General features: G+C 41.9%; 1 protein-coding gene across 1 annotated transcript; it reads left to right on the top strand.

The window, feature by feature from the left end:
- Positions 1-9,388: 9,388 nt before the first annotated feature.
- Positions 9,389-23,975, top strand: zgc:113279 (uncharacterized protein LOC553749 homolog). Its single transcript, XM_024258045.2, has 11 exons — positions 9,389-9,606; positions 9,852-9,973; positions 11,621-11,639; positions 11,715-11,761; positions 11,833-11,974; positions 12,052-12,337; positions 14,057-14,162; positions 14,239-14,385; positions 18,526-18,586; positions 19,704-19,871; positions 22,285-23,975. Exons 1-11 carry the CDS (start codon positions 9,519-9,521, stop codon positions 22,371-22,373), a joined length of 1,275 nt encoding a protein of 424 aa, XP_024113813.1. The 5' UTR covers positions 9,389-9,518; the 3' UTR covers positions 22,374-23,975.
- The last annotated feature ends 333 nt before the right edge of the window (positions 23,976-24,308 follow it).

Genomic DNA, 24,308 nt, shown 5'->3' with positions numbered 1-24,308 from the left:
TAGAGTGGAGGATGCTGAAGACAGGCTTAGATGGAGGAAACTGATTCGCTGTGGCGACCCCTGAAGAGAAAAGCCCAAAGGAAAAGATGGAGAAGAAGAAGAAGAAGAAGATTTGAATTGGAGTTCCATTCATTCATTTTTGCCTTTCAGAGTCACGGGGCTGCTGGAGCCTAACCCAGCTAGTCATGGGCAAAGGCAGGATTGCCAAGTACAACTTCACATACGAGGAATTTGTCCTGGTGATGATGGAGCCCAACGTGCACCAACACACGAGGCAGCCGTCCACGGCGCCATGCACAGGAAACATACGAATGCAATGCACACAACAATGCACAACGAATGTACAGCAAACAGCACATTAATGTACATGCGACCATGGGAAATCAGCAAAGTCCTAAAGAAGCTCCTGGTGGAGGCTCCACCCGCTTTTTCCTCAGTGGATTTCAGTGAAGGCGAGTGATGGGGGTACTTGAGGACCGGTAAACTACCAACACAGGATTTCAGTGGCCTGTTTGTTGTTGGCCTGGTTAAAGTCCAGCTTGACGCCATCTTTCTGCACCGTTCTTTTTCCGTTGCTGCCGACCGCTCCGCCGCCGACCGGACTCAAGCCAATCCACAGCTTCCCCACCTGGGATCCACCCGGCCACAAACAGACCGGCCCCCATGTGTTTGGCTGGTCCGACTCCGAGGAAGGTGCACAGCTCCACGGGCCCAATGGTCCAACGGCGGTCCACTCTGGATCCGTCGGATGGCTCCCGCCTGGGCCTCAGACCGGGGCATTAAAAGCGCGAGAACGACCCGTCGCCGCACTCAGCATTTCTAGAGTTGGGAGCAAAAAGTTGTGAAATAAATCTGCCAGAGTCGTTGCGCTGATGTTCCACATCAGCAAAAGCACCGAATGCCACCACAAAAAAACAGAGTTAAAAAAAAACAGAAAAGGAATCGCGGATGACGGTTACTGGAGACGCTACAGGTTTACACGCTAAAAAACACGTCGGTAGAATCAATGTGGATCACGTGAAGAGTCGTTTTATTGAGCATGAATTCATCCCACCACATTTGAATGAGTTTCGTGTCTCATCGTGGTGGAGTCATTGCATTGTTTTGGGTGACAACCCCCCCTGCCCCCCACATGCACAAGAGCTGGAGTAAAAATAAAAAAATGCATTACTTCCTCTCCTCGTGAAAGTAGGCCGCCGCTTTCACCGTCAATTCCTGAAACGGATACCGCCATTTGCAAACAATCTTCAGCGATTGGTCTGAGTCATAGCTGAGTCATGGAATCTACAGGAAGTACTGTCGCCAATCAGGAGTGAGTTTATTGCAAACGTCCTCCTCTTTCCACGCCTCGACCACGAGACCGCGGATGTAAACAGCTTCCACTTTAATAACGGCGGCTCGAGAGAATTGTACAAGTCATTGTTCAAGTCTTCGAGGGAGAACCATTCCAACATTTGATTCTGTCAGCGGTCCTTTGGGATTTACTTACTTTTATTCCTTTTTGTCGAGATAAAAGGAGCATTTGGGTGACGCCGCTGGAGAACTGCGCGTGTGCCCCCTCTCGCACCCCCCCTCGCGCCTCAACAGCAGCTTGTCTCTTCACATGCGCTGCCACGTTACAATCTGATCACGAGAGAAGCGCCTTTCAGCGGTATTTAAAATAAATAACCATCCTAACAAGAGAACAGCTGAGTGTGCATTAGTCTGTTTGGTCCCATCTCATTTCAAACACATGAAAAGTCAAAACATCACCCCAAAGCACGCACAAAAGAGTATGAAACAAAACCATATCAATAAAACACAATGAGCGGAAAAACTAAAACAGTTTACTTTCTGACACTAATATGTTCAAGGCTTTGAGAAACTCGTTATGTTTTGCTAGTAGATTTTTGTGTGCTACATTGATTTATATAGTTTATTCGTATATTGTTGTTTAGTTTTGCCGTATACTTATACAGTGCTTTTCAACCTTCCTTGAAGGAACACAGCCATTCACTCATTCACCCATTCACTCATTCACCCATTCACTCATTCACCCATTCACACAGTGGTGGTGGCTCCGCTGCCGAACACTGGTGCCAACCACTAGTGGCAATGTGGGGTTCAGTGTTTTGCCCAATGACACTTCAACACATGCGCGGCTAAAACGGAAATCATGAATTTCCCCTCATGGGATTAATAAAATATCCTGAAAGTGTCTTGAAATCGAACCCACAATCTTCTGATCAGGAGTAGCACAAAAAGTATAACTCTGCCTTTGGGATTTTATAAGAGGAGGGTACATTTAATGTGCTTATATTTTATTGTTTGTCTTGAAATTTTTGTTCTCAAAAGATTATGCAAATCTCCTCCACAGACTGAACTCACTTGGACTGAACACCCCCCTGCAGAAATGGATACTGGACTTCTTATGTCACAGTTTGTGTAACCCTGGGTTCCCCTGGCCAGCGTTACCCCTCAGGTGCCACGTTGGAGGCGTCTAGCTGCGGCATGGCTGCAGCCACCGGCTCTGCTGCCGACCTCGCAGAACTCCGAACTCACGTAGGTTCATGCAATAACCAACCATTTCTCACGATTTAGGTTGTCAATAGCCCAACAAGAAGTGCTGCAACTCAGCTCCGACGTCCAGCAAAAATATGAACCCAACGAAACGGATTCGCAGACATGCAAAGGTCCAATCGCAGACGCAGGAAGTGAACGCCTGCAGTGGAATGTCCTCTCGCACTTTTAAAGCTACTGTGGCGCTCGCATCGGAGCTGTAACGCTAGGGTGTGAGCCCGGGGTGAGGGCATTTGGCTGTTGGGTCTGCAGCCGGGACACAGTGGTGCTGATGATGTCAGCAGCGGCCTCAGCATCAGCCGATGGAGGGGCGTATGTGCTGACCACCACGACAGATACAAACTCTCCTGGCAAATAATAAGGCCTGAACCCGATGGCTAACAGCTACCATGCTGGTTGCAGAGACGCTCCTTCACACAAACATGTCCGGGGTTGCGCCCTCGTTCACTGACATAGAGCGCCACCCCCCTCCTCTCCTCTTAATGCAGCCAGCTGCGTCTCTGTCCGCACACACCGTCACAAAGCCGGGCACGTCGTTGTGTGGAAGCAGGGACGCGATGGCCAGACCTACTAAAGGCAGATATATCGTATGTGTATCTATCCTTGAAGAAGTTTGGATTATTTTCATGGGAGAAATACAGACACACAGATTTCTCTGGATTGACGCCGTGAAGCGGACTGCAGCGGCAGAGCAGCCAGACGCAGAGGCAGGCGGAGCTTCAGGAATAGAGACGTATTACTTCTGGGTAGGAAAAGATTGACGAAATATAACTAATATTTCATAAATTATGTGTTTCGTAGTGCTCCAAATGTCATACATGGTTATATATTTGGATATAGTTCACTCTGAGGCTTAAGGTATGGCCCCTTTAAAGGTTTAAAAATGGTCATTCTGCTAGCTGTTTGGACTATTTTTGCAGTTACTAAGATTTTGGAGTTTACCAAATATTTCAGATACATGCTAGCTGTTTTGGATAATTTCGTCTTTTTTCAGTTTTTTTAAATATTTTGATGTTTAGCTATTTTTTGTAGCTAAATGCTAGCTGTTTTGGCTAACCTAAGTTTTTTGTGGTTATTTGGGCTAATTTGGCATTTAGCTAATATTTTTGCTGGCTGTCATTTTCAGTGGTTTCAGCTATCAGCACTATCAGCACTACCCGTGACCTCAGGAGTGTTTTGGGTTTTGGCCCCTTGTGTGATTGAGTTTGACACTCCTGATGCAGAGACATCTTCCAGGCAGACTTCATGCTTCACAGGTCTTAGAAGAGCAGAAACACCAGGTCTACTCTCTGGGGAGAAGGGCCTTCAGGAAACCATGGAACTTCCCTTTTCAGTTTTAAAGTGTGGGGATTTACCAGCTGTTTGTTTATAATTGATCTTAGTTAAACATCAGCCCGGAGCTGCAGGCGGCAGAATCCAAGGCCACCGTTGTTAGCCACAGTGGATGAGATTATTCTGATCCTGGAGATAACTGTGCAGGTATATGTGCCTAAAGGAGCAGAGTGACAACGACTGTTTCTTCTGCCTTTAAAAAATACATTATTATGTCATATATTTTCTGACTTTTTTGTTGTCTTACAACCTGAGAACGTCTTCAACCTTTTTTTACCCGGAACACGTTTTGTTTTTGAGTCATTTCTGCCTAAAGTCATATATTTTATGTATTTCCAAGAGCAGAATTTGAGTCTTATTCTTACTCCCTTATTTTTTTTGGTTCCTTGAAGTGATGAACCCAGTTTCTGCTGAGCTGATTATAATGTGGCTTTTTGGACACAATTGTTGGTTGATTCCAGGAGTCTAACCTCTTTGGGTTGATTTCTCTCCGACCACAACCCAGTAGAAGCCACAAAGCCTGATGTCACCCTTTAGAAAATGAAGACACTCATTTGTGTTTAGATTTTTGTTACCATTGTGAGGAATGTAAATGAAGTGTTGTCTTAATAAAACATAAACATAAAAAAATCGCCCTTTTTTTAAAATATGAAATACTTTCTAAATTTTGACAAGCTTTCATGACGTCCATTCAAAATAAAAGACACTGTATCACATTGGACCATCTAAATGCAGCTAATGTAGCAATAGTGTAATGGTAGCAATTACTTTTTTTTTGCAGTTATGTGAATAATTTGCAGCACTCATACTATAGTGATTCTCCTGGTCTTTTCTGTATGTTTATCAGCACATAAAAACTGCCCCATTGGAAAGGAATGACAAATTGCTCAAATCCTTCCAAATCTGTGTGCACTTTCAAACTTGTGAACTTCTGCATACTTTCATTCACACTTTAAAATGTTCTTCACTACTGGGCTTTTAGGGTAACTAAGAATTTGGCTTTTAATCTTGCAACATGCCAGCTGTTTTTGGCTAATTTCGATATTTTTTTTCCACTTTTTTTTTAGGTCAGTTTGGAGTTTGGCTAATATTTTAGCACTATTGTAGCTTTTTTGTTGAAATTAGACATTTTTTCAAGTTCTTTAGGCAAATCTAGATCTTAGACAATACTTTGGCATTAAGCTAACTTTTTTGTTAAACATATTTATTTTCAAGTTCTTTAGGCAAATTTAGAACTTGGCAAATACTTTAGCATTATGCTAGCTTTTTTTTTAAATTAAAATTAGACATTTTCTAAGGTTTTATTTTTTGGCAAATTTAAAGTTTAGCTAATATTTGAGCATTATACTTGCTGTTTTGGCAAAATTAGCTTTTTAAAAGGGTAACCAAACAGGGAAGTTGGTGGCTGTCTCCACCCACTGCCGAAATTTGAAAATCCAGTCAGAGTTGTTTATGTATTTTTTTGATTCCAGCTGATTGTTTGGTTCAAAACCACTCTGACTCAGTCTCCCATCTGAGCTCCAACAGAATGAGTCTGTGCTGACAGAGGAGGCCTGCTCTGATCCACCGCCTCCATCTGCTGGCTAAGCCTCCGAACTGCAGCACGGCGAGCAGCAGGTGGCGCCAGAGAGCCGCTCCACAGAGGAGGTGATGCAACCCAGGCAGCAGATCTGCTGTCCGTCACTTCCAGATGGACTCTTTCTTTCTCCAGCCTCGGCTTGCATCACCACGCTCTGCAGACCTCCGTCCTCCAACCTTCAGCTGCAGCACCAGCCGCTCTGGCAGAGGAGGGGAAGGCCCGGGGCGCCGCTGCCTCCAGGCTCTCCTCCACCATTCAAGGCTGAACAAAGCTGGGGATTTGCTCCTCTGTTCGAGTGTGCGAGCAGATGTTCTGCTTCATCTTCACTCCGGTGCTGAAGCGGCTCCTGGATGCGAGCAGTAGGAAGGAGATTATCCCGCTGCGTCGTGTCCATGAGTCCACGTGAAGAACAAAATCTAAGATTTTCAAAAGCTCCAAAATGAATTATGACATGTTGGTTTAATATTTCATGCACTTTTTTCTTTCTTGTTTCCCCTTTTTAAATAAGTAAACAGTGCAGAGCTCCAGATCCTCGGTGTTTACATTCAGAACAGCCTGTTTGGTTGGAATCAAAGTTTCTCAGAACTGCAGGAGACATGGGGGGGGCACCTTTTCTGAGGTGTCAAAGTCCTTAAAAAGGAGCAGCAGTCGTCCTGAGAATTGCTCTCCTCACAGCAAATACAGTTCAGTCATGTATCGCTGAGTCTGTTTACTGAGCTCAGTTTAGTTTATCCTGCCTCCCCAGAGAAGAAAACAGAACCTAAACTGAATGTTACAGCTAAACTACTGTCATACAATATAAGGAGAAGACCTTAAAGTGGTGTTCTCTGGTTAAAAAGAATGAAATACTAGGAAAGGGTTGGAAAATATTCAGTTTAAAGTCCCCTCTGATGAAAGTCCTGTTTACAGAGTTTCTAACATGTCTGTGTGACATTTTTCTTCTGAAAGAGAACAAATGTAATAAGAAATCATTTAGTTTTTACATTTCCGAGTATTTCTCCTTTTAAATCAATCAAACTGTCTTGGACAGTCTCTGTTTGAATGAATGATCTTCTTTCCATCAACAGCTCTGCTGCACATGCACTAAACCCTCATCTGTTCCTAGTGTCTAGTTCAGGTTCTGGAGAAGAGAAGATGGTATCTTCACATTGACTGCAGTCAAATGAGCCGCCGTTCACATTTCTGTGGTCAAATCAGCATCACTGGATTTTTGGTGTGAGTTTCATCCAATACTTACGGTAGCAGGACTGAGAACGCTGGAAAATCTCCACCAGACTCCACGGAGCTTCTTGATGTGACCACGGAAATGTGAACGGCGGCTCATTTGACCGCAGTTGGAAAGGATTGTAAATCAATGAAAGAGCATTTTGATGTTAGCTTTGATTATTTTATCAAGAACTCTGAGAAACCAATGATTGAATGTATTGATCACAGTCAATAAACATTGGAGAATTAGCTAAAAGAGTCTTTGGTGAACTGGAAGGAGAAAGAATCAGGATTTTGGAGGAAGTTCTGTCCATGAAGATCTTCACTTCCTCGTCCAGCTGACATCCGGATCAGAACCATACGGCTGGACATTACCCAGATTGATGGATGTTTTTATGTAGCAGAGGGAAGATTAATGCTAGTGAGACACAGAGCTATCATAATCAGATGGGGAGATCAGGGGGGTGGGGCTACTCAGCTCAGCTCCAAAAGCCACGCCCCCTTAGAGGAGATTTTGAAAACATAACTTGTGAAGGAGAAAAGCGGTGAATCTACTGGAATTATCACGTTAACAATTAAAAAATTAAAGAACATAACTACTGCCGTTTCTGTGTTAAAAGACCACTAGGATCGATGAAAAGATGACTAGAGTGGGTCTTTACTGAGCTTACAGATGAGTTTGTGAAGTTGTCATCAGTCAGGGTTCACAGATTCCTCCCATTCAGCAGCTGAAAGCCTCAAACCTGCAGGTGCGTGTGCTGCTCATTCAGTGTGAGCTAAATAATTAAAGCATGTCTGCAGCTCCATGCAGGTTCACTGTTTTCTGGACTGAAGCATCTGAAGGAGAATGTGAAAGCTGGACAGACAGATGGAGAGAGGATCACAGGAAGAAGAACCCAAAGAGAGGCCAGTACCACCCTTGAAACTGAGTCTGCTGAAGTGTGATCAGACCACCTCTACATGCCCCCACCCCCAATTTCAGTCAAAGTGCAGAACAGAGAGATCACAGCTGACAAACCAACCGGGCTCAACAACGGTTGAATAAATGTGCCCTAAAATGTTTAAAATGTCAGACCTTCTTTAGGAGACCGAAGCATCACTCACATGAATCTGCATCAGTTACACCATCAGTGGCTGATGACGTCATGAAATAGGCGGCACCCACATGCAGCGGCAGGCGGAGCTTCAAGAATTTAGTTGTTTTAGTTACGGGTAGGAATAAAACTCATGAAAAATAAGTAATACTTCATAAATAATTTGTTTTTTACTGTACCAAAGGTAATATATGGTCATATAGATCACATGTGACAGAGTCAAGGCCCGGGGGCCGAATCCATGCTATCGGCTTCAGTGTTTTCAGATGTCAATTTCAGCATCTTTAGAGGCCAAATTCAGCATCATTCACACTAGCATTATTGCAGTTATGCTATATATCTAGTTCATAATTATTTTAATACATTACAGTTTAAAACATTTAAAAATGTAGTTTTAGAATGTTTAATAAATGTTTAACCTCTTCGAACCGTGACCTAATGTGTGTTCTGGATTTTGCGATTGAGTTTGACACCCCTGATAAATAAGGGTATAGTTTACTCTAAAAGGCTTAAAAGATCATGGTATGGCCCCTTTAAATTTTAGTTGAAGGGCCCTGGCTTAGAGGTATAAAATGAATCAGGAAGTGAATCAATGTCTGGGTAACTCGGTTTCTATTCCTGTTGCTTGTTGCTCCAGTGAGCTTGTCGAAAGTCCACACCTCTTGCACGAAAATGTTCGAACGTTCAAGGTGGGGGCCAGCGGGCACCACCTGCTTTTGAGACATCTGACTGGTCAGTTTATAAGTCAAATAACTTAAAATAAAGAAAATATGTTAAGAAATTTTTTAATGTCTCATGGCAAAAAAGGATTATTCTGTGAAATAGAACGACTGAGTAATAGCTGCTCGTTTCTCTATAGAAGTCTAAGGGATTTGAGCTTCTTGGAACCAGCAGGTACTTCCTCTTTGGAATCCCAGGAGGAGTGGTCACTCTGTCCGATTTTCATTTACAGTCAATGTTTCTTTCTGTTTTGCTTTCCCTTAAAAAAAAATGGAAGTGTTTGTATAGCAAACATGTCGTTCTCTTTGACTTATATATAAAAATGAAAACAAAGAAGGAAGAGGAGGAAAAACAAATTTACAAAAAAACCTTTTGAAAAAGAAATGTCAAATGTCCTTTTCTTTATCATTTTAATTGTGTCACAGAATGAGTGATGTTGACATTGAAAAGGGAAACGCAGTTTGAAGGATGAATTTTCCATTTTACTTACGAGACGAGTAATGCAGTTACATTGTGAACATGAAAAAGCGTTTCTGTTTATGCGTTTTCATTTTTTAAATTTGATATTTCTAATTGAATTTTGGTACAAATTTACAAAATAACTTTTTTTAAATTGAATTTTAAGTACCATTTTCTTTTTAATTAAGTTACAGAATGAGCGGTGTTGGAGAAGAAATAATAAAACCGTTCGGAGGATAAGTTTTGTATTTTATTTAAGAGGCAAGTAATGCAGCTACATTGTGAAAATGAAAAAGCATTTCCAGTATTGACTTTTATTTTGAATTATGAGTCAAAAGCTTCCATAGAAAACGCTCTCAATTAGCGTTTCAATTTGCGGTTTTTGACCCTCTGGAATTGCCGTAGCTACCAGGTGAATTCCAGTAGGCGTGGCCGACCACTTGAACCTGAGAAGACACTGAAAGCAGCCTTAGAAAGCGACTGACTCCATTTGGGGTAGGAGCTCCTCCCGGCCTCGCCTCCACCTGTGGAGATCCCGCAGCTGCTCCCGCCCTTCGGTCCTCAGCGTGATGGGGGCCCGCTCCAGGAAGAAAGGCCCCGCAGCGGCGGAGCGGGACGCTCCCGAGCCCGGTGTGACGGCCTCCCACGGGAATCAAGGTACGGATGAAGCCTGATCCGATGCGTCGGGGTCTGCGCATGCGCACACCGGAGGGGAAAAAGATTTTTCTTTACATGAGTAGAAATGAGCAGAGGAAATGTGGAATCATGAGGCTGCTGTCACATTCACCACTTTTGACTCTTAGCTGTGCAGTCAATGACAGCTGCAGAATAAGCGCCACCAGCAGAATCCTGCAGGTGGCGCTGTTTCCGGTCTGATCTCAGTACTACTGTTTGCTTTGCAGCTGCATCCAGCCCCATGTCAGAGGGGGAGAAGGTCTACGTGGGCGTCCGGGTCAGGATGCCCGTCAAGGACCTGCTCCAGAGCATCCGACGTTCCCAGGGAGACGGGGCGGGACGAGCCGAGGTCCGAGTCCTTGACCCGAGTCCCTTCCCGCCCAGAACAGATAGATCAGAGCAGTCATCTTTTCTGTCCCACCCATGTTATTTTCAAAGAAAGTTATGATCACAGGCTGGAGAACATATATCAGAGTTTAATAATACTTTTCTGCCATTCAAATACGTAAAAAAGTATTTTCTTTTTACTATAATCTCACTGTTTTGTGTTAGGTGCAAAAAAGTTGAAATTTGGATGAAATTTGATGGAAAAATATGCAGTAAAATTATAAACATGCTCATTTATGTTACAGTAAAATGTAAAAGTACAAGATTTAATTTATCGATTTTACAATTTTTCTTGACTTTTTGCCATTTAAAAGACATCACAAAGCTGGACATTTTCTATTTTTCCATTTTCACAACAAGCTAAAGCGGGGGTCTGCATCAGGTGTTAAAGGGTTAAATACTAAAAGATTTCGACAGACCGCCGTGTAGCCCCAAACTCGATGTTAAGTTCCAACCCCTCGGATCACAAAGCGGTCTGTTTTAACAGTGTAATTGTGCCGTATGTTCCAAAAAAATCTATAAAAAGTTGCATTACCTACGATAATGTTGGTGTGAATGCTTTTAGCTGAAAGTATTCCTGAGGATGCTGATGCTTTTTGCTAAAAATGGTGATGCAATTTATTTTAACTGCTGAAGGGATTTTCCTGAAAAAGCAAAAGATATTTGCAAAATGTTAAATTTGCTAAAAGACTGGAAGTTTTATTAAAAAATATTAAGGAGCGCTGAAGTTGACCTAAATTTCTTAAAAACTTGTATTAAAATTTCTTAAGAATCCCTAATACATGCTTATTTTGAAAAATGTTTAGCTCATATTTAAGCAACACACTAAACTCCAGATTAGCTCAAAAAACCTTAATAGATACAAAATTAGCCAAAAACGATAGCTTATTGCTTAAATACTAGCTAAAGTCCAAAATAGCCTAAAATTCCTCAGTAAACTAAATTAGTCAAAAATCTTAGCATGTTACTAAAATTGAAGCTAAACTCTGATTTGCCTAAAAAAAAACCCTGTAAATGACAAATTAACCAAAAAGACCCCAAAACATTAGCATGTTGAAAAAATATGAGCTAAACTCCAGATTTTTTAGAAAATTACTTTAAAGGTGAAAAAATAGGCCATGAATATATTTGAGGCTCGGCATCTGAAACAAAGAGACTATTTTTCATTAAAGACAAAGTTTTGGTCTCACTGACTCGAATATAAAAAAGTAAATTTTTTGCACAACTTTGTCCAACTTTACTACACTCTGACTCCATATAAATTTAAAGTAATAATTAATCGACTAATAATTTATTTGTCAACTATTTCTTCGATGAGTTGACTTATTGTGGCAGCTCTCCTAAGAAAATATTAGTGACGGCGTGTTGGAGCTTGGAACCTTCCGTCTGTTGTTTTCTACACAGTCAGGATGCTTCTGAAAGGAGACATTATGTCTCTCACCTTCTCATTTACTCTAACCTGCAGATTGTTTTTGAGGGTTCATGAATGTTCTCAGGCTGGTATTCAGGATCAGTTTCTAGAGTCCAATAAGTGGAAGTTTTTGTGACGTCTGTGCTGAGAAACTCCTCAAAGAATAACATCCTTTTACCCTTTCCTTCAACTCTGCAGGTCTCCGGTAAGGGCAAAGGTCAGTCAAAAGTTGTAAATAAAAATTAAAAGCACCAACACGATGAGTGATTAATGGTGACGTTTCGCCCCGCAGGAGTCTCCAAACGAGTGCGAGCTCGCCCCAGGAACCGGACCATCAGGGTGAGCATCGTCATCGCTGAGCTGCTCATGGGAAAAGTCTGGAACTCGCTCTAATTCCTCTTCATCTTCAGGTCCAACATTCCATGAAGAGCCTGGAGGAGCTGGCAATCATCCTGGAGGTCCTGGAGGATGATCTGAGGACTGGGAACACTTACCAGAACGCCACCAGAAACCTGCCGGCAAGCCCCGTGCACTCAGAGCTGTGTACTACAGGTAACGTACTCAAACTTTGGGGGCTACAGCAGCTTGAGTCCTCACAGTCGACTCACCTTCACGTGTTTTCTCCTCAGGAAGCAGTGATGAGTATGACGAAGTGGCTTCCAGTCCAGAGTCTTACACTGCTTACTGTCCGAGCACAGCGGAATACCACCAAGCCACAACTCCCACCGACTGCATGCTCTCTGACCTTCAACACTTACTTGTCAAAAATGTGGACAATGAAAAAGAAATTGATTGGTACGACCACCACAACCTCAACAGCTCAGCCTTCTTCTGGAGACAGCTGCAGAGGGCAGAGGACCAACTGAAGGGTGTCTCTGATGAAGGACTGCTGGTCCCTGACCGCCACGGCAGGATGTAAGCATACAGTACAACCGGACATAACACAACACGGCACTACATTGTACCACAGGATGCAAGTACGCTAGACAACGGGACAAACTTACACAACAAAACGAGACAAAAGTACGCTAGATAATGAGATAAAAGTACACTGGACAAAGAAACAAAAGAACGTTAGACAACGAGAAAAACTTACACTACACAACGAGACAAAAGTACGATAGATAATGAGATAAAAGTACGCTAGAAAACGAGACAAAAGCACTTTAGACAACGAGACAAACTTGCACTAGACAACGAGACAAAAGTACGATAGATAATGAGATAAAAGTACGCTAGATGAGACAAAAGCACGCTAGATAATGAGACAAAAGCACGCTAGGCAATGAGAGAAAAACACGCTAGATAATGAGATAAAAGTACGGTAGATGAGACAAAAGCACGCTAGATAATGAGACAAAAGCACGCTGGACAACGAGACAAAAGCACGCTAGACAACGAGACAAAAGTACGCTAGACAACGAGACAAAAGTACGCTGGACAACGAGACAAACTTACACTACACAACAAGACAAAAGCACGGTGGACAACGAGAAAAAAGCACGCTAGACAACGAGACAAAAGTACGCTAGATAATGAGATAAATGTACGCTGGACAACAAGACAAAAGCACGCTAGATAATGAGATAAAAGTACGCTAGATAATGAGATAAAAGTACGCTGGACAACGGGACAAATTTACACTACACAACAAGACAAAAGTACGCTAGATAATGAGATAAAAGTATGCTAGATAACGAGACAAAAGCACGCTAGACAACGAGACAAAAGTACGCTAGATAATGAGATGAATGTACGCTGGACAACAATACAAAAGCACGCTAGATAATGAGACAAACTTACTCTAGACAACGAGACAAAAGCATGCTAGATAACAAGATAAAAGCACGCTGGACAATGAGACAAAAGTATGCTAGATAATGAGACAAACTTACTCTAGACAACGAGACAAAAGCATGCTAGATAACAAGACAAAGGTATGCTAGATAATGAGATAAAGGTATGCTAGATAATGAGATAAAAGTACGCTAGAGAACGAGACAAAGGCGAAATAGACAATGAGGAAAAAGCGCGCTAGACAACGAGACATGGGTACACTAAAATGTTTTTCTCTGTATTTGACCTATTCCCCGAGGAAGTGGTGAGCTGTAGTCAGCAGCCGCTCTGGGGAACCATTTGGTGATTTTATTCAAGCCATTGATGCTGAGTGTCAAGCAGGGAGCTATTTGGTCCAATTTCTAGAGTCTTTGGTATGACTCAGATGTGGATTTGAGCTCACAATCTTCCAGTCTCAGGGAGAAAAAATTACACTAGACAATGAGACAATGGTAAATGTGTTGCAGACGCGGTGTTTCAGGTACTGTGAATACGACAGCGCGGCTAATGCTTCTAATGTATAACATGCTTGTAATATAAAACAAGTTTCTGAGTTACTGTGAACACAGTTAATACAGACTGAAGGACTTATCTCTCTCATGTCTCGCTTAATCTGTCTTATCGTTATTTGGGTCTGATACGTGACATGAATTTGAAAATGGACCGTTCAGTGAAGGTGCGCCTTACAATACTTCAGAACAACGTAGAGCTTAAGGGTTCTCAATGTGGGCTTGTTCAGAGCCTGGTCTTGTCATTCTTCTTTTAGAGGCCCCTTTAACCTCCGGTCTTGTCCCGCAGAGCTCTTCATACAGCGGTGTGTTTTGGAAAGCGGGCACTAGGCTACGCCATCGCTAAGAGGATGGCGGCTTTTGGCTGCCTGGATGTCAAAGATTCCGATGGAATGGTAATGTACTCTGAAATGAGAATGACCATCTGCTTTTGGTTTTGCTTGATGGTGGCATTTCTTTTTTTGCACGCAGACTGCTCTTCTCTATGCAGCGAAGCACAACCAGCACCTGATTGTGGCAGATTTGATCCGCCTGGGAGCCAACGTCAACGAGACGAATAGGTGGGGAAAGTCCTGCCTCCACCTGAGCGCTGAGAGTGGCTACATCCGAGTCCTGGAGGTCAGTGCTCAAAGCTGAGGGTCAAACGATGATTCTGTTTGCTGTCAGTCTGCGGTAATGAGCTGGAAAAAACCCACACTGAAAAAAGTCTGATTATCATCAAAGGTTTATCTCAGAACATCTTTAAACCCAGTCTAGTGCAGTATTCGCAAGGTCAATTTACCTCAGGACCACTGATGGCAGAGTCTGGCTGAGGCTGGGCCATATGGGGTTCTATTTTTGCAAAAAATATGTTTTTGCGTCCGTTGTTTGTGTCTACTGAACACGACAGGAGCTAACGATGCTAGCAACTGTGTCTAAGGGCTTTCTGACAACATAAGGAATTGGCAGGTGCTAACGACGCTAGCAACTGTTGCTAAGAACTTTTCTAACGACATGAGGGAAACGACAAGTGCTAATGACGCTAGCAACTGTTATTAATGACTTTTCTGATGACATGAAGAAATGACAGGTGCTAACGACGCTAGCAACTGCTGCTAAGGACTTTTCTGACAACATGAAGACACGTCAGGTGCTAACGACGCTAGCAACTCCCGTTAAAGACTTTTCTGGCGACCAGATTCAACAACAATAGCAAAGGCAAAGTTTTTAACTATAAAGCAAGCTGAAACACCACAAAGCAAATACAAAGCTGTCATCAAAGAAGTATAGACACATAGAAGATATTGCTTAGTAGACATTGAACTTTTATATTAAGGCAAGGGCCACAGTATTTTGGCTGGGGGCCGCATATGGCCCGCGGGCCGCCAATTTGAGACCTCCGTTCTAGCGGATCTTTTCTTGTAACTCAACAGTTTTTACTGTCTTGGTTTCTTTGCTTTGGCTTGGGAACAGAATAAAAGAGATTGACGAGAAGACATCAATCAACAAGAGACTTAGAGCTTTAGATACCACCATGCTCGTCCATGTCCCAAAGACTCCTGAGAAAAGACATTGAACTCCACTTTGGCCCCGGTGGTTGAAGTTGTCTGTATGTGAGTCAGCAGAGCTGCCATATTTGTGTGAATGTAAACTTTGACTGGAAAATGCCTTTGGCTTTAATCAAAGTAGAAATGTGCTGTATAAGCATGCACAAATTACCCATAATGATCTATCCATCTGTCTTCTTCTATGATCCCATGTTCTCTGTGTCTACAGCGGGGCTTGGGAATTCCATGCCTCTGGGTTGAAATGTTTTCCAGATATCCTTGCCCTGCTTATGGCTGATTACCTGGATCAGGTGTTCCTGGCTAATTGTTGAACATGCTATAGCAGGGTATGCTAGAAAACGAGCAGGAGAGGGGCCTTCGGTCCCTGCCTGAAGTTACCAATCAGCATGAGACTCCCTCCACCGTGTTTGGCCACTGGAACTATGTTTTAAAAGTTGAACTCTTCTGGTTTGTATCAGACATTGTCATGTTTCAGATGTATCTGGGGTAGCTGTGCTGCAGCGGTAGAGCGGTCAATCTCTGGTCTGAAGGTTCTTTGGCCCAGACACTGAACTCCACATTGCTTCTCATGGTTTTAGTTTGGTGCTGGTGTTCGGCAGCTATCAGTGTGTGAATTTGTCTGTGGCTGTAAAGCAAAAAAGGTAGAAAAGCACAAGTATACACACGCAAGTATACACACGCAAGTATACACCATTTACTAATTGTGCAATTTGTATCTGAGGCAGGACCTTACAAGATGACGTCCTCGTCACATCATGAAGTAGCTAGCTCAGAAAGATCTTTTTTGTAGAAAGCATGTTGCCTTCTCACGTGCGTTGACGATCTGAAGGTGTCACTGGTGCAGACGCCTGAGCTCAGACTTCCCTGTGGCTTCAACTCGTGTTCTAGAACAAGTTGGACTGTTTTTTTTGGGGACATGCCGGCAGGACTGGTTTGACGCTTCCTTAACGTCTGAAGCAACAGTTGAACAAAACAGTTTGTGTTAATTATGGGTCTGGTTGTTTTTTACGTTCACAGTGTGCACTTGTGGCGTAAACACATGTTCCTCTGCTGTAACCGATCCGTCTCAGGCGTTCTGCGTGCTGCTCAGCAGGTTGGTGCAGTGCGCTCTGCGTTTTCTGGCTTCATGACTCAGGTAGTGCAGGTGAAGCCTTTCAGAGTCAAACCTGTCAAGAGGGGAGTTTTGTAACCCTTGCACTATCCTGGGCATGTTTACATAAAAGTGGGGTCATCCGGACCCAGAAGATGGTGCGCTGAACTTTATTTTTATTTTTTGTCTTCACTGGTGTCTGTGGCTGACATAAAATCCTGTCCACCTTTGTCATGTAACTCCAATTCAATTGGTGTCCATGCTTGTCAAAGACAATATTACTGGTTTCAGCAATGTTGCACTAAAGTGTCTATTATTAGACACAAGGTGTTCATCATGATTTTGTTCAAGCAAGAAAATAAATGGGGAAATATTTTCCTAAAAAATATGTGTTCTTCTATATAATGTGAGTTATTAGAGATGATTTCTACCAATTATTGCGACATAATCCATTTCATGAGCCATGTATCGTGAAGTATCCAGTGATTCCCAGCCCAGCTCTGAGTTGTAGGTGGGACAGTTGGCACAAAGCACCCCCGCCCCCTTCCCCTTCGTTTTTTGTTAGAGCAGGTTGTATCTTGTCAGTGTATTTTGTGCGCAACAGATGAGCTTTTTTTCCCCAACAGCATTTATCTTTCATCTGTTCCTAATTTCACAATAATTTGAATAAAGAAATACTGAGAAAATGCAGCTTTAATTTTATTAATATAATCCATGTCCTCCATCAGTAAAATGCCACAATAAAGTAAAAAACACAATTTTCATCAGAATGGTCTTTAACAATACCAGTGATGATGGATGTAATACATTCATTAAATCTTTTCCAAGTAAAGACAGATTTTTGTTGTTTATTGATTAGGGTCAAACAGCAGTAATGTGCAGCACAGCCTTCTTTGATTTATACACTTAATCACCCAGCTATTCACATTTTTAAAGAAACTTAATTTTTATCTCTTCAGAAATTATTTTTTCAGTATTAATAATGTTTTTTTTTCTTAAAGGGGTCATACCATGATTTTCTTAAGTTTTTCTAAGTAAACTACAGTATATCTGTAGATGGTTTTATTCAAAGCTCGCTGATGATCGCTAGCTTGAGCTGCTAGCTTTGCGAAGAAAGTGTTTGTGTTAGCCTGGGGGCGGAGCTGTCAGAGCAGACTCCTCCTGAAGGGGGCGGTCTCTGCATGCCAGGACTGTTCGTTTCTGTGGGCATAGGAGGAGCTGCTGCAGACGGCGCGTTTTTTTATAGGATTATGCATGAACGGATCAAAATACCGCTTTGGGCTTCTTTATAATGAGAGGAATGAACAGTTTTCTTCATGGTATGGCCCTATTTTAAAAATGTGGAAAAATTGTAGTAACTAGAAAAATTGCATTACCTCCGATAATGCATGTGTGAATGCATTATCGCGCTAATGCGGTTGTTGTAAATCGCGTAAATTGCTTAAATTTGCAGTAATTGCTTAAATTGTGTAACGTGTATTAAGTGCTTAAAGTGTGTAAAGTGCTTAGGTTGCATTAACTAGCATTAAAAGCTTAAATTGCGTTAATTCGCGTAAATTGCGTGAAAATCGTAAAATGTACGAATACCAAAAGTTCGTGCATTAATGTCCTGAACGTGCTGAAAGTTTTGATACCAATATTGTAAAAGTTTTAAGGTGCAGTAAAAAGTTTAAAATTTACCCATTGACTTAACATAGGGCTGAAAATTCGCATAAATTGCGTAAGATCGCGAAAACTGTAAAATTTGCGAAAACCAAAAATACAAGCAGTAATGTCCTTAACGTGCTGAACGTTTTGATACCAAGATTGTGTAAATCGCATAAAGTGTGCTTGAGTTTTTACGTGCCGAAAAACGTACGGAAGAAAACGTAAATGAAGAATCTCAATAGTGTGAATGCATTGAATGCATTCACACTATTGAGCGTAAATATACACCAAAAAACTGCAGATAAAATGTCATTTAAATTCTATAATTTTAGTCAAACTAGACAATCTGATAAATGAAATGTTGACCAAAAAACTGCTTTTTAAAACTAAAGTTTGACTGTAGAGGTGTTCATGAAATGATGGTTTACAGAAAGTCAACGTGAATGCAGGACTGAAAAAGTTCTCTCCTTGTAGGTCCTGAAACACGCCATGCTGGATGGCGTGCTGCTAGACGTGGAAGCCACAGATCATGCTGGTGAGTGCTGCTGGAATACCCTGTCCTGTCCTGTCTGCTCCTGGTTAATACCAGGCCTCCACCACCCTCATCTCTCTACAGGTTAATTACCATCCAAGCTTAAACACGCTTTTCTTTCAATGCAAACAATTCCAAACCTTCATATAGCTGTCGGCAAGAACTCTGAGACAAAGACTTCTGAAAACCCAGTATGTGGCGTTCTGCCAGGACAGAAGAACAGGCCAGACCTCAGCTTAATGTTTCAGATCATATTTGATCCCATGGCCTAAAAAATTTAAAAACAAAACAAAAAAAACCTTAGGTTAGCCAAAACAGCTAACATGTTGCTAAAATATTATCTAAACTCTAAAATAGCCTAAAAATCTTAGTATATGCCAAAATGGTCCAAAAAGCAGCAGAATATCAATTTTTAAAACTTTGAAACCATAACTTTTTAACTTAATCATGAATTACAGAAATGCAGGAATATTATTCTAGAATAAATCAACTTAAACCTTAAATAACTTCCAATATTTTACTCTACATAAAAATATATTTTGTCAAATTATACAAGTTAGAAATGAGTGTAAGATAACATCGGCCCATTAATAACAATAAAATAAAATGATCTGGAGGGCCGGATCCGGCCCCCGGGCCTTGACTTTGACACGTTTTATATAATGTGACTTTTACCAATATCCCAGTGTTACGATACTGCATATTGCTTCGTATTTTGAGGTACCCAGTGATTCCTAGCCATTATTAGTGCACAATGGTGTTGTGGAAAAAGGACAAATTACATGTATAATGCAGTAAATATTTTAAATGAAAACTCAAGTGCTACAGAATTTAAAGTAATCTCAGAATTTAAACAGAAAAAAAGCTGAGATAAGAACAAGAAATATAGCTAGCAATAAAAATATTTTTACAAATCTGCATCAAAACAAATCAAGCTAGTGATCAAGGACAATGTAAAAGCCTTTAGGTATCATTTTTAAACTTTTTTTTTCTGAAGTGTCCATGCTCTGTTAGACTTTTAAATGTGAGTCTGTCTCTAACTGGCTCTCTACACCGGGCGTGTTTTCTGAGTCCGTCACCAGCATGAGCGCTCCTCACTGCTCCCCGTGCTCCTCCTCAGGAATGACCGTGCTCCAGTGCGTCTCGGTGACCCTGAAAAGAAGCATGCGTGGAGTGGAAGGCAGCAGGACCCCGAGCCAGGCCAGGCTGCAGGCCCTGCGGCAGGAGCAGATGATGGAGACGCTGGAGTGCCTGCTGCAGATGACCACCATCAGCCCGGCTATGACACGTAGGTGAAAACACACACACATTCACTGCTTGATCTCCACTCCCGTTTCATCTCTAAGAACTGGCTGTGTGTGTCTCTGAGCACCGACTCACATGGAAGACTTCATCAGGAAAGTAAGCGGCTTGAAAACTTGGACCAGATCCAGCCGACAAATCTGTAGGTTTGGAGGAACAGTGCTTCAACTCGCAGTCCCTAAATGTCAGGAATGAACTCCATGGAAGATTTCCATCCAGTGTTTGCAAGCTGAAGCAGCTGATCATGTGACGCATGTTCAAGAACCAGCTAAAAGCAAATACGGTGTTCACTAGGACTTGGTCTATAAATCGATTCATAGATTTGAATCGATTTAAGTTTAACAGATCAATAATCGATTCATAAAAATATAGAGGGATTTAGCACATGAAGCTAAAGTCCGCTAGCTTAATGCTAATGGAATTTCCCATAGGACCGCTAATGCTAACGCTAGGTCAATGTAAACATTCATTGCTGACTAAATGAACATCTTTATAAACTCACAGACATGAATTTTACAAACTCTTTTAAAGAAATATCTTTTTAATACTTTCTTCTTCTGGAATAAGGTGTAATGTTATAGCGCAGTCGCCACCTAGTGGCCAAACTTGGAGTTTAGCAACAAACTAGCTTTTTGGCTAGCTTGTTGTAAAAGGTAAAAATGAAAAAATAATCACATTTTGAGAGATGCTAGTTTCTTTTTATATTTTTTGCTTTTGATTGTGCTAAAATAGGAATAATTTATATATATATATATGTATATGTATATATAAAATGGTAATAAATTATCCAAATTTCCTAAAGGCTAAAGTAAATCCATGTGGCTCCCTCTAGGGTTACATCAGTGAAAAACTACTCCAAATGGCTCTTTTACCGTTAAAGGTTGCCGACCCCTGAGCTAGACATATAGCATTACCTGTGATAATCCTAGTGTGAATGCTGTAAGCTGAATTTGGCTGCTGAAGATGGTAGTGCTGATAGCTGAAGATGCTGAAATTGATAGCTGAAAACACTGAAGCTGATGGCTGAAATATTAGCTGAAAGCCAAATTATTCTAAAAACCTTAAAAAAGACATAGGTTGGTCAAAACAGCTAGCATGTAGCTGAAATATTAGCTAAACTTCAAAATAGCCTAAAAAATCTTACTAAATGCCAAAATAGTCAAGAAATCGAGCAGAATGTCATCGGGTCATTAATAGCAAAATAATAAAATGATCTGGTGGGCCGGATAGAATTACCCAGAGGGCCAGATCCGGCCCCTGAGGCTTGACTTTGACACCTGATTTTAATAATCTGAACATTTTAGTTAGAACTTCTCCTTTAGAGAATCCATGGAACACTGGATGATATTAACAATCTCATTATTTCACTGATACATTTACAGTATGTGAACTGGATCAGATTAACATAAATATATTCAAATCATATAGTAGATTATTAATGTATTTTTAAACAAATGTGTATAAATATTTAAACTCAAAATTGATTTGAATTGAAAAAAATTGGAATAGAATCGATCCAGGCTCTTGTGAATCGAATCTTTTCTAGAAATTATAATGGATACCCAGCCCTGGTGTTCACACTGGACTGTTGCTTCCCGATACAAGTGCATGTGCGTCACTTACGGGTGGAGGAGGCTTGGTGTGAGATGTCTTAGTGGTGCAAATCTGGTGAATCTTGTTCTTGTCTCCGTCTTTCACAGCTACCTATGTTCTGGTATATGAAAGCTTTGGTGTCATAGAGTTCCAGCCAGACACAAACTGCAATTATGAATTCCTCCCCCGTGATAAGTTTTCAAACGGTTTGAGCTTCCATGTACTGAAAGAAACACTATCCATACCTCACTACCAAATCAGTCTTTCAACATGTGTCAAATGGACCCAATCATGTGTATTGCAGCACATAAATGTAAGAGTTTAAAACACTTATGCGTAGTTACATCGACTTTTCATTGAAAGTGGTAGCTTGAATGCACGTTTTAAACAACTGCACTTTTGGGCAGTGCTGGACAAGCAGTCATAGTGCGGTCCAATGACCACCCACGACCTTTATCCACCTTCTTCTTGATCCTCCTCAGACTTTCCTTCCAGCCTGATCGTTCAGAGTTTACTCCAAACACAGCATTTTTTTTTGTCATGCCAATAATACGAAGGATTGTTGATTTCTTTCAGCGCCTCTGAAATGTTCCTATTCATGCTAAGACTCTGTGGTCCATGTGTGGGACAACTGAGCTTCGTTCCAACATGTTCCAGAAGTGTTTGAAGCTCGACTAAGTGCAGGCCTGGAGTTGAGGAGACGCGAACTCTAGTCCTCATTTGCTTTGTCACTTTACATAATCAACGTTGTACGATGAGCAGTTTTCTGCTGGATCTCTGAACGCTGCTTTGTTTTTGTCTTCCAGGTGAGCCGGCGCTGGCGGCTCAGCACTGGCTGAGCAGCCAGCTTGTCTGCCCCGAGGGGCAGTTTATAACCCCAACAGTAATGTTCTGAGTTCAGGCAGGCCCAACCCCAGCCCTGGAGGGACCGTGGTCCTTCCAAGCGCAAGTGGAGGCCTGCTGTGTAAAGCATCCTGCGGTCTGTGCAGGGTACACATTCTCTGGTTTCTGTGAAACTTCCACTGTTTGCTATTTTGAAGTAGCAGGTTGTCCTAGCGCCAGCGTGTTCTCACTGGTCCACAGGCAGAGTCTGCGGCGGTCTGAGCAGTTTAGACGGTGATCTGGTTACTGTAGGAACGTTACAACCCAGTAACAAACTGGATGAAGATTTAAGAATAAGAACAAGGATTTATCGCTGCTAGGGATGTAACAATTCAGTCAAGCCATGATTCAGTTTTACAGTCACTATTTTGACCACCCCCCCCCCCTCAACACAATGAATTAAAAGTATTTTTAGGGCCAATCTGTTTTCTTTTAGCCTCTTATATCAAACTGTCTGTTCAGAACAAATGAATACTTATACATAAGATGAAATGATCACAAATCCTTTCAGACTCCATTCATGTTGTGCTCCACATGTGACACACCACTCCACACCGGCTCAGTGCAACTCCCCTCAGCCACTGCGCACACTCGCCCACCTGCACACTCAGGCACAGCTTGCAGAGAAAACAAGAGCTAAAAAGAGAGTTAATAAAAAAGAGCACGGCTCCCAGGAGGAAGTCGGAAGGAAAACAGTCGTTAGGCTGCATCGTCACCATGACTGTTGTCACGGTAGATTGGTCAAAGTTGTGGTAAAGTTGTGATGGACATGTAAAGCCGTGGAGTGAGGACAAATCTTGAATTTGCACTAATAGTTGTGATCGCAACATCCTGGAGGATCTGAATTATTTAAAACTTTAAAATCTGGAGGAGCTGCGAGAAAAAGAGCACGCAGACTGCCCACTACCCGTGCACACTCGCAGGCTCACACTTATACTGAGCCTGCATGAAGAAATGTCATCAGCTCTGCAGTCCTACATTTAGACACAGGCAAAGACAAACCAATTTTTTTCTTTTATTTTCTACAACAATGAACATGTTGACGAGTTTGAATTGTTTTTTTTACCCCTTAACGAAGAATCGTTACGTCCTTAACCGCCGCAGATGTTACCTGCTGGGCCTCTGAGTGACAAAGGACAATAATTTTAATGTAGACTGGTGAAGTCCCACCAGTGCAAACTGTCTCCTTAGTCTGCTTCACTTCCCATGCTATCATGAGTCAGTTCTGCTAGTTTTTCTTCTTGAAAGCATTTTTTTTAACAATGAAACCATGTGTTTTCACTTGTTAAAATAGAAAATATTTTAGTTGTTTGCATATTTTTCCCCATTATAGAACAGTATAGCTGCATAGAGCTGCAGCTCCCTAAAGCATGATCACGTCAGATTGTAGACGTGTAAGTGTTCAGCTTATTGCTGTGGAGCAGGCAGAGTATCTCTTTAAGAGAAAACACTTCTCTTGGTGTGTCTTGTTTCTCAGTGTTGATGTTTGAGGCAAACGGAGTGTTGCTTACTCCATCTGGAAAGGAGGCCTCATCCTGCCAGAGCATAGATTATTAAATCTGTGTCTGCTTTAGCTGAAGGCATCTGAAGCATTTAGTCTAGAGCAGGGGTATTCAAGTCCAGGCCTCGAGGGCCGGTGTCCTACATGTTTTCCAACCAACCTTCCATTGAAGCTCCTTATTGGCTGCTAATTTCCAGGATCAGGTATGTTTAGCCAATAAGGAGCTTCAATGGAAGGTTGGTTGGAAAACATGTAGGACACCGGCCCTCGAGGCCTGGACTTGAATACCCCTGCTCTAGAGGACTGCATCCTGAGACACAAGAAGCTCTTGAAGAACAATGCTAACGATTTGAATAAATAATGGGTTTGTAGTTTTGGTTCATTTATTTAACTTCATTAACTTTTGTCATATATGTTTAGAGTTTTAACATCTCAAATTTCTGAAAA

The sequence above is a fragment of the Oryzias melastigma genome, linkage group LG13 (genome assembly GCF_002922805.2).
Source record: "Oryzias melastigma strain HK-1 linkage group LG13, ASM292280v2, whole genome shotgun sequence".
NCBI classification, from domain to species: domain Eukaryota; kingdom Metazoa; phylum Chordata; class Actinopteri; order Beloniformes; family Adrianichthyidae; genus Oryzias; species Oryzias melastigma.
This window is presented reverse-complemented; position numbering and strand designations above follow the sequence as displayed.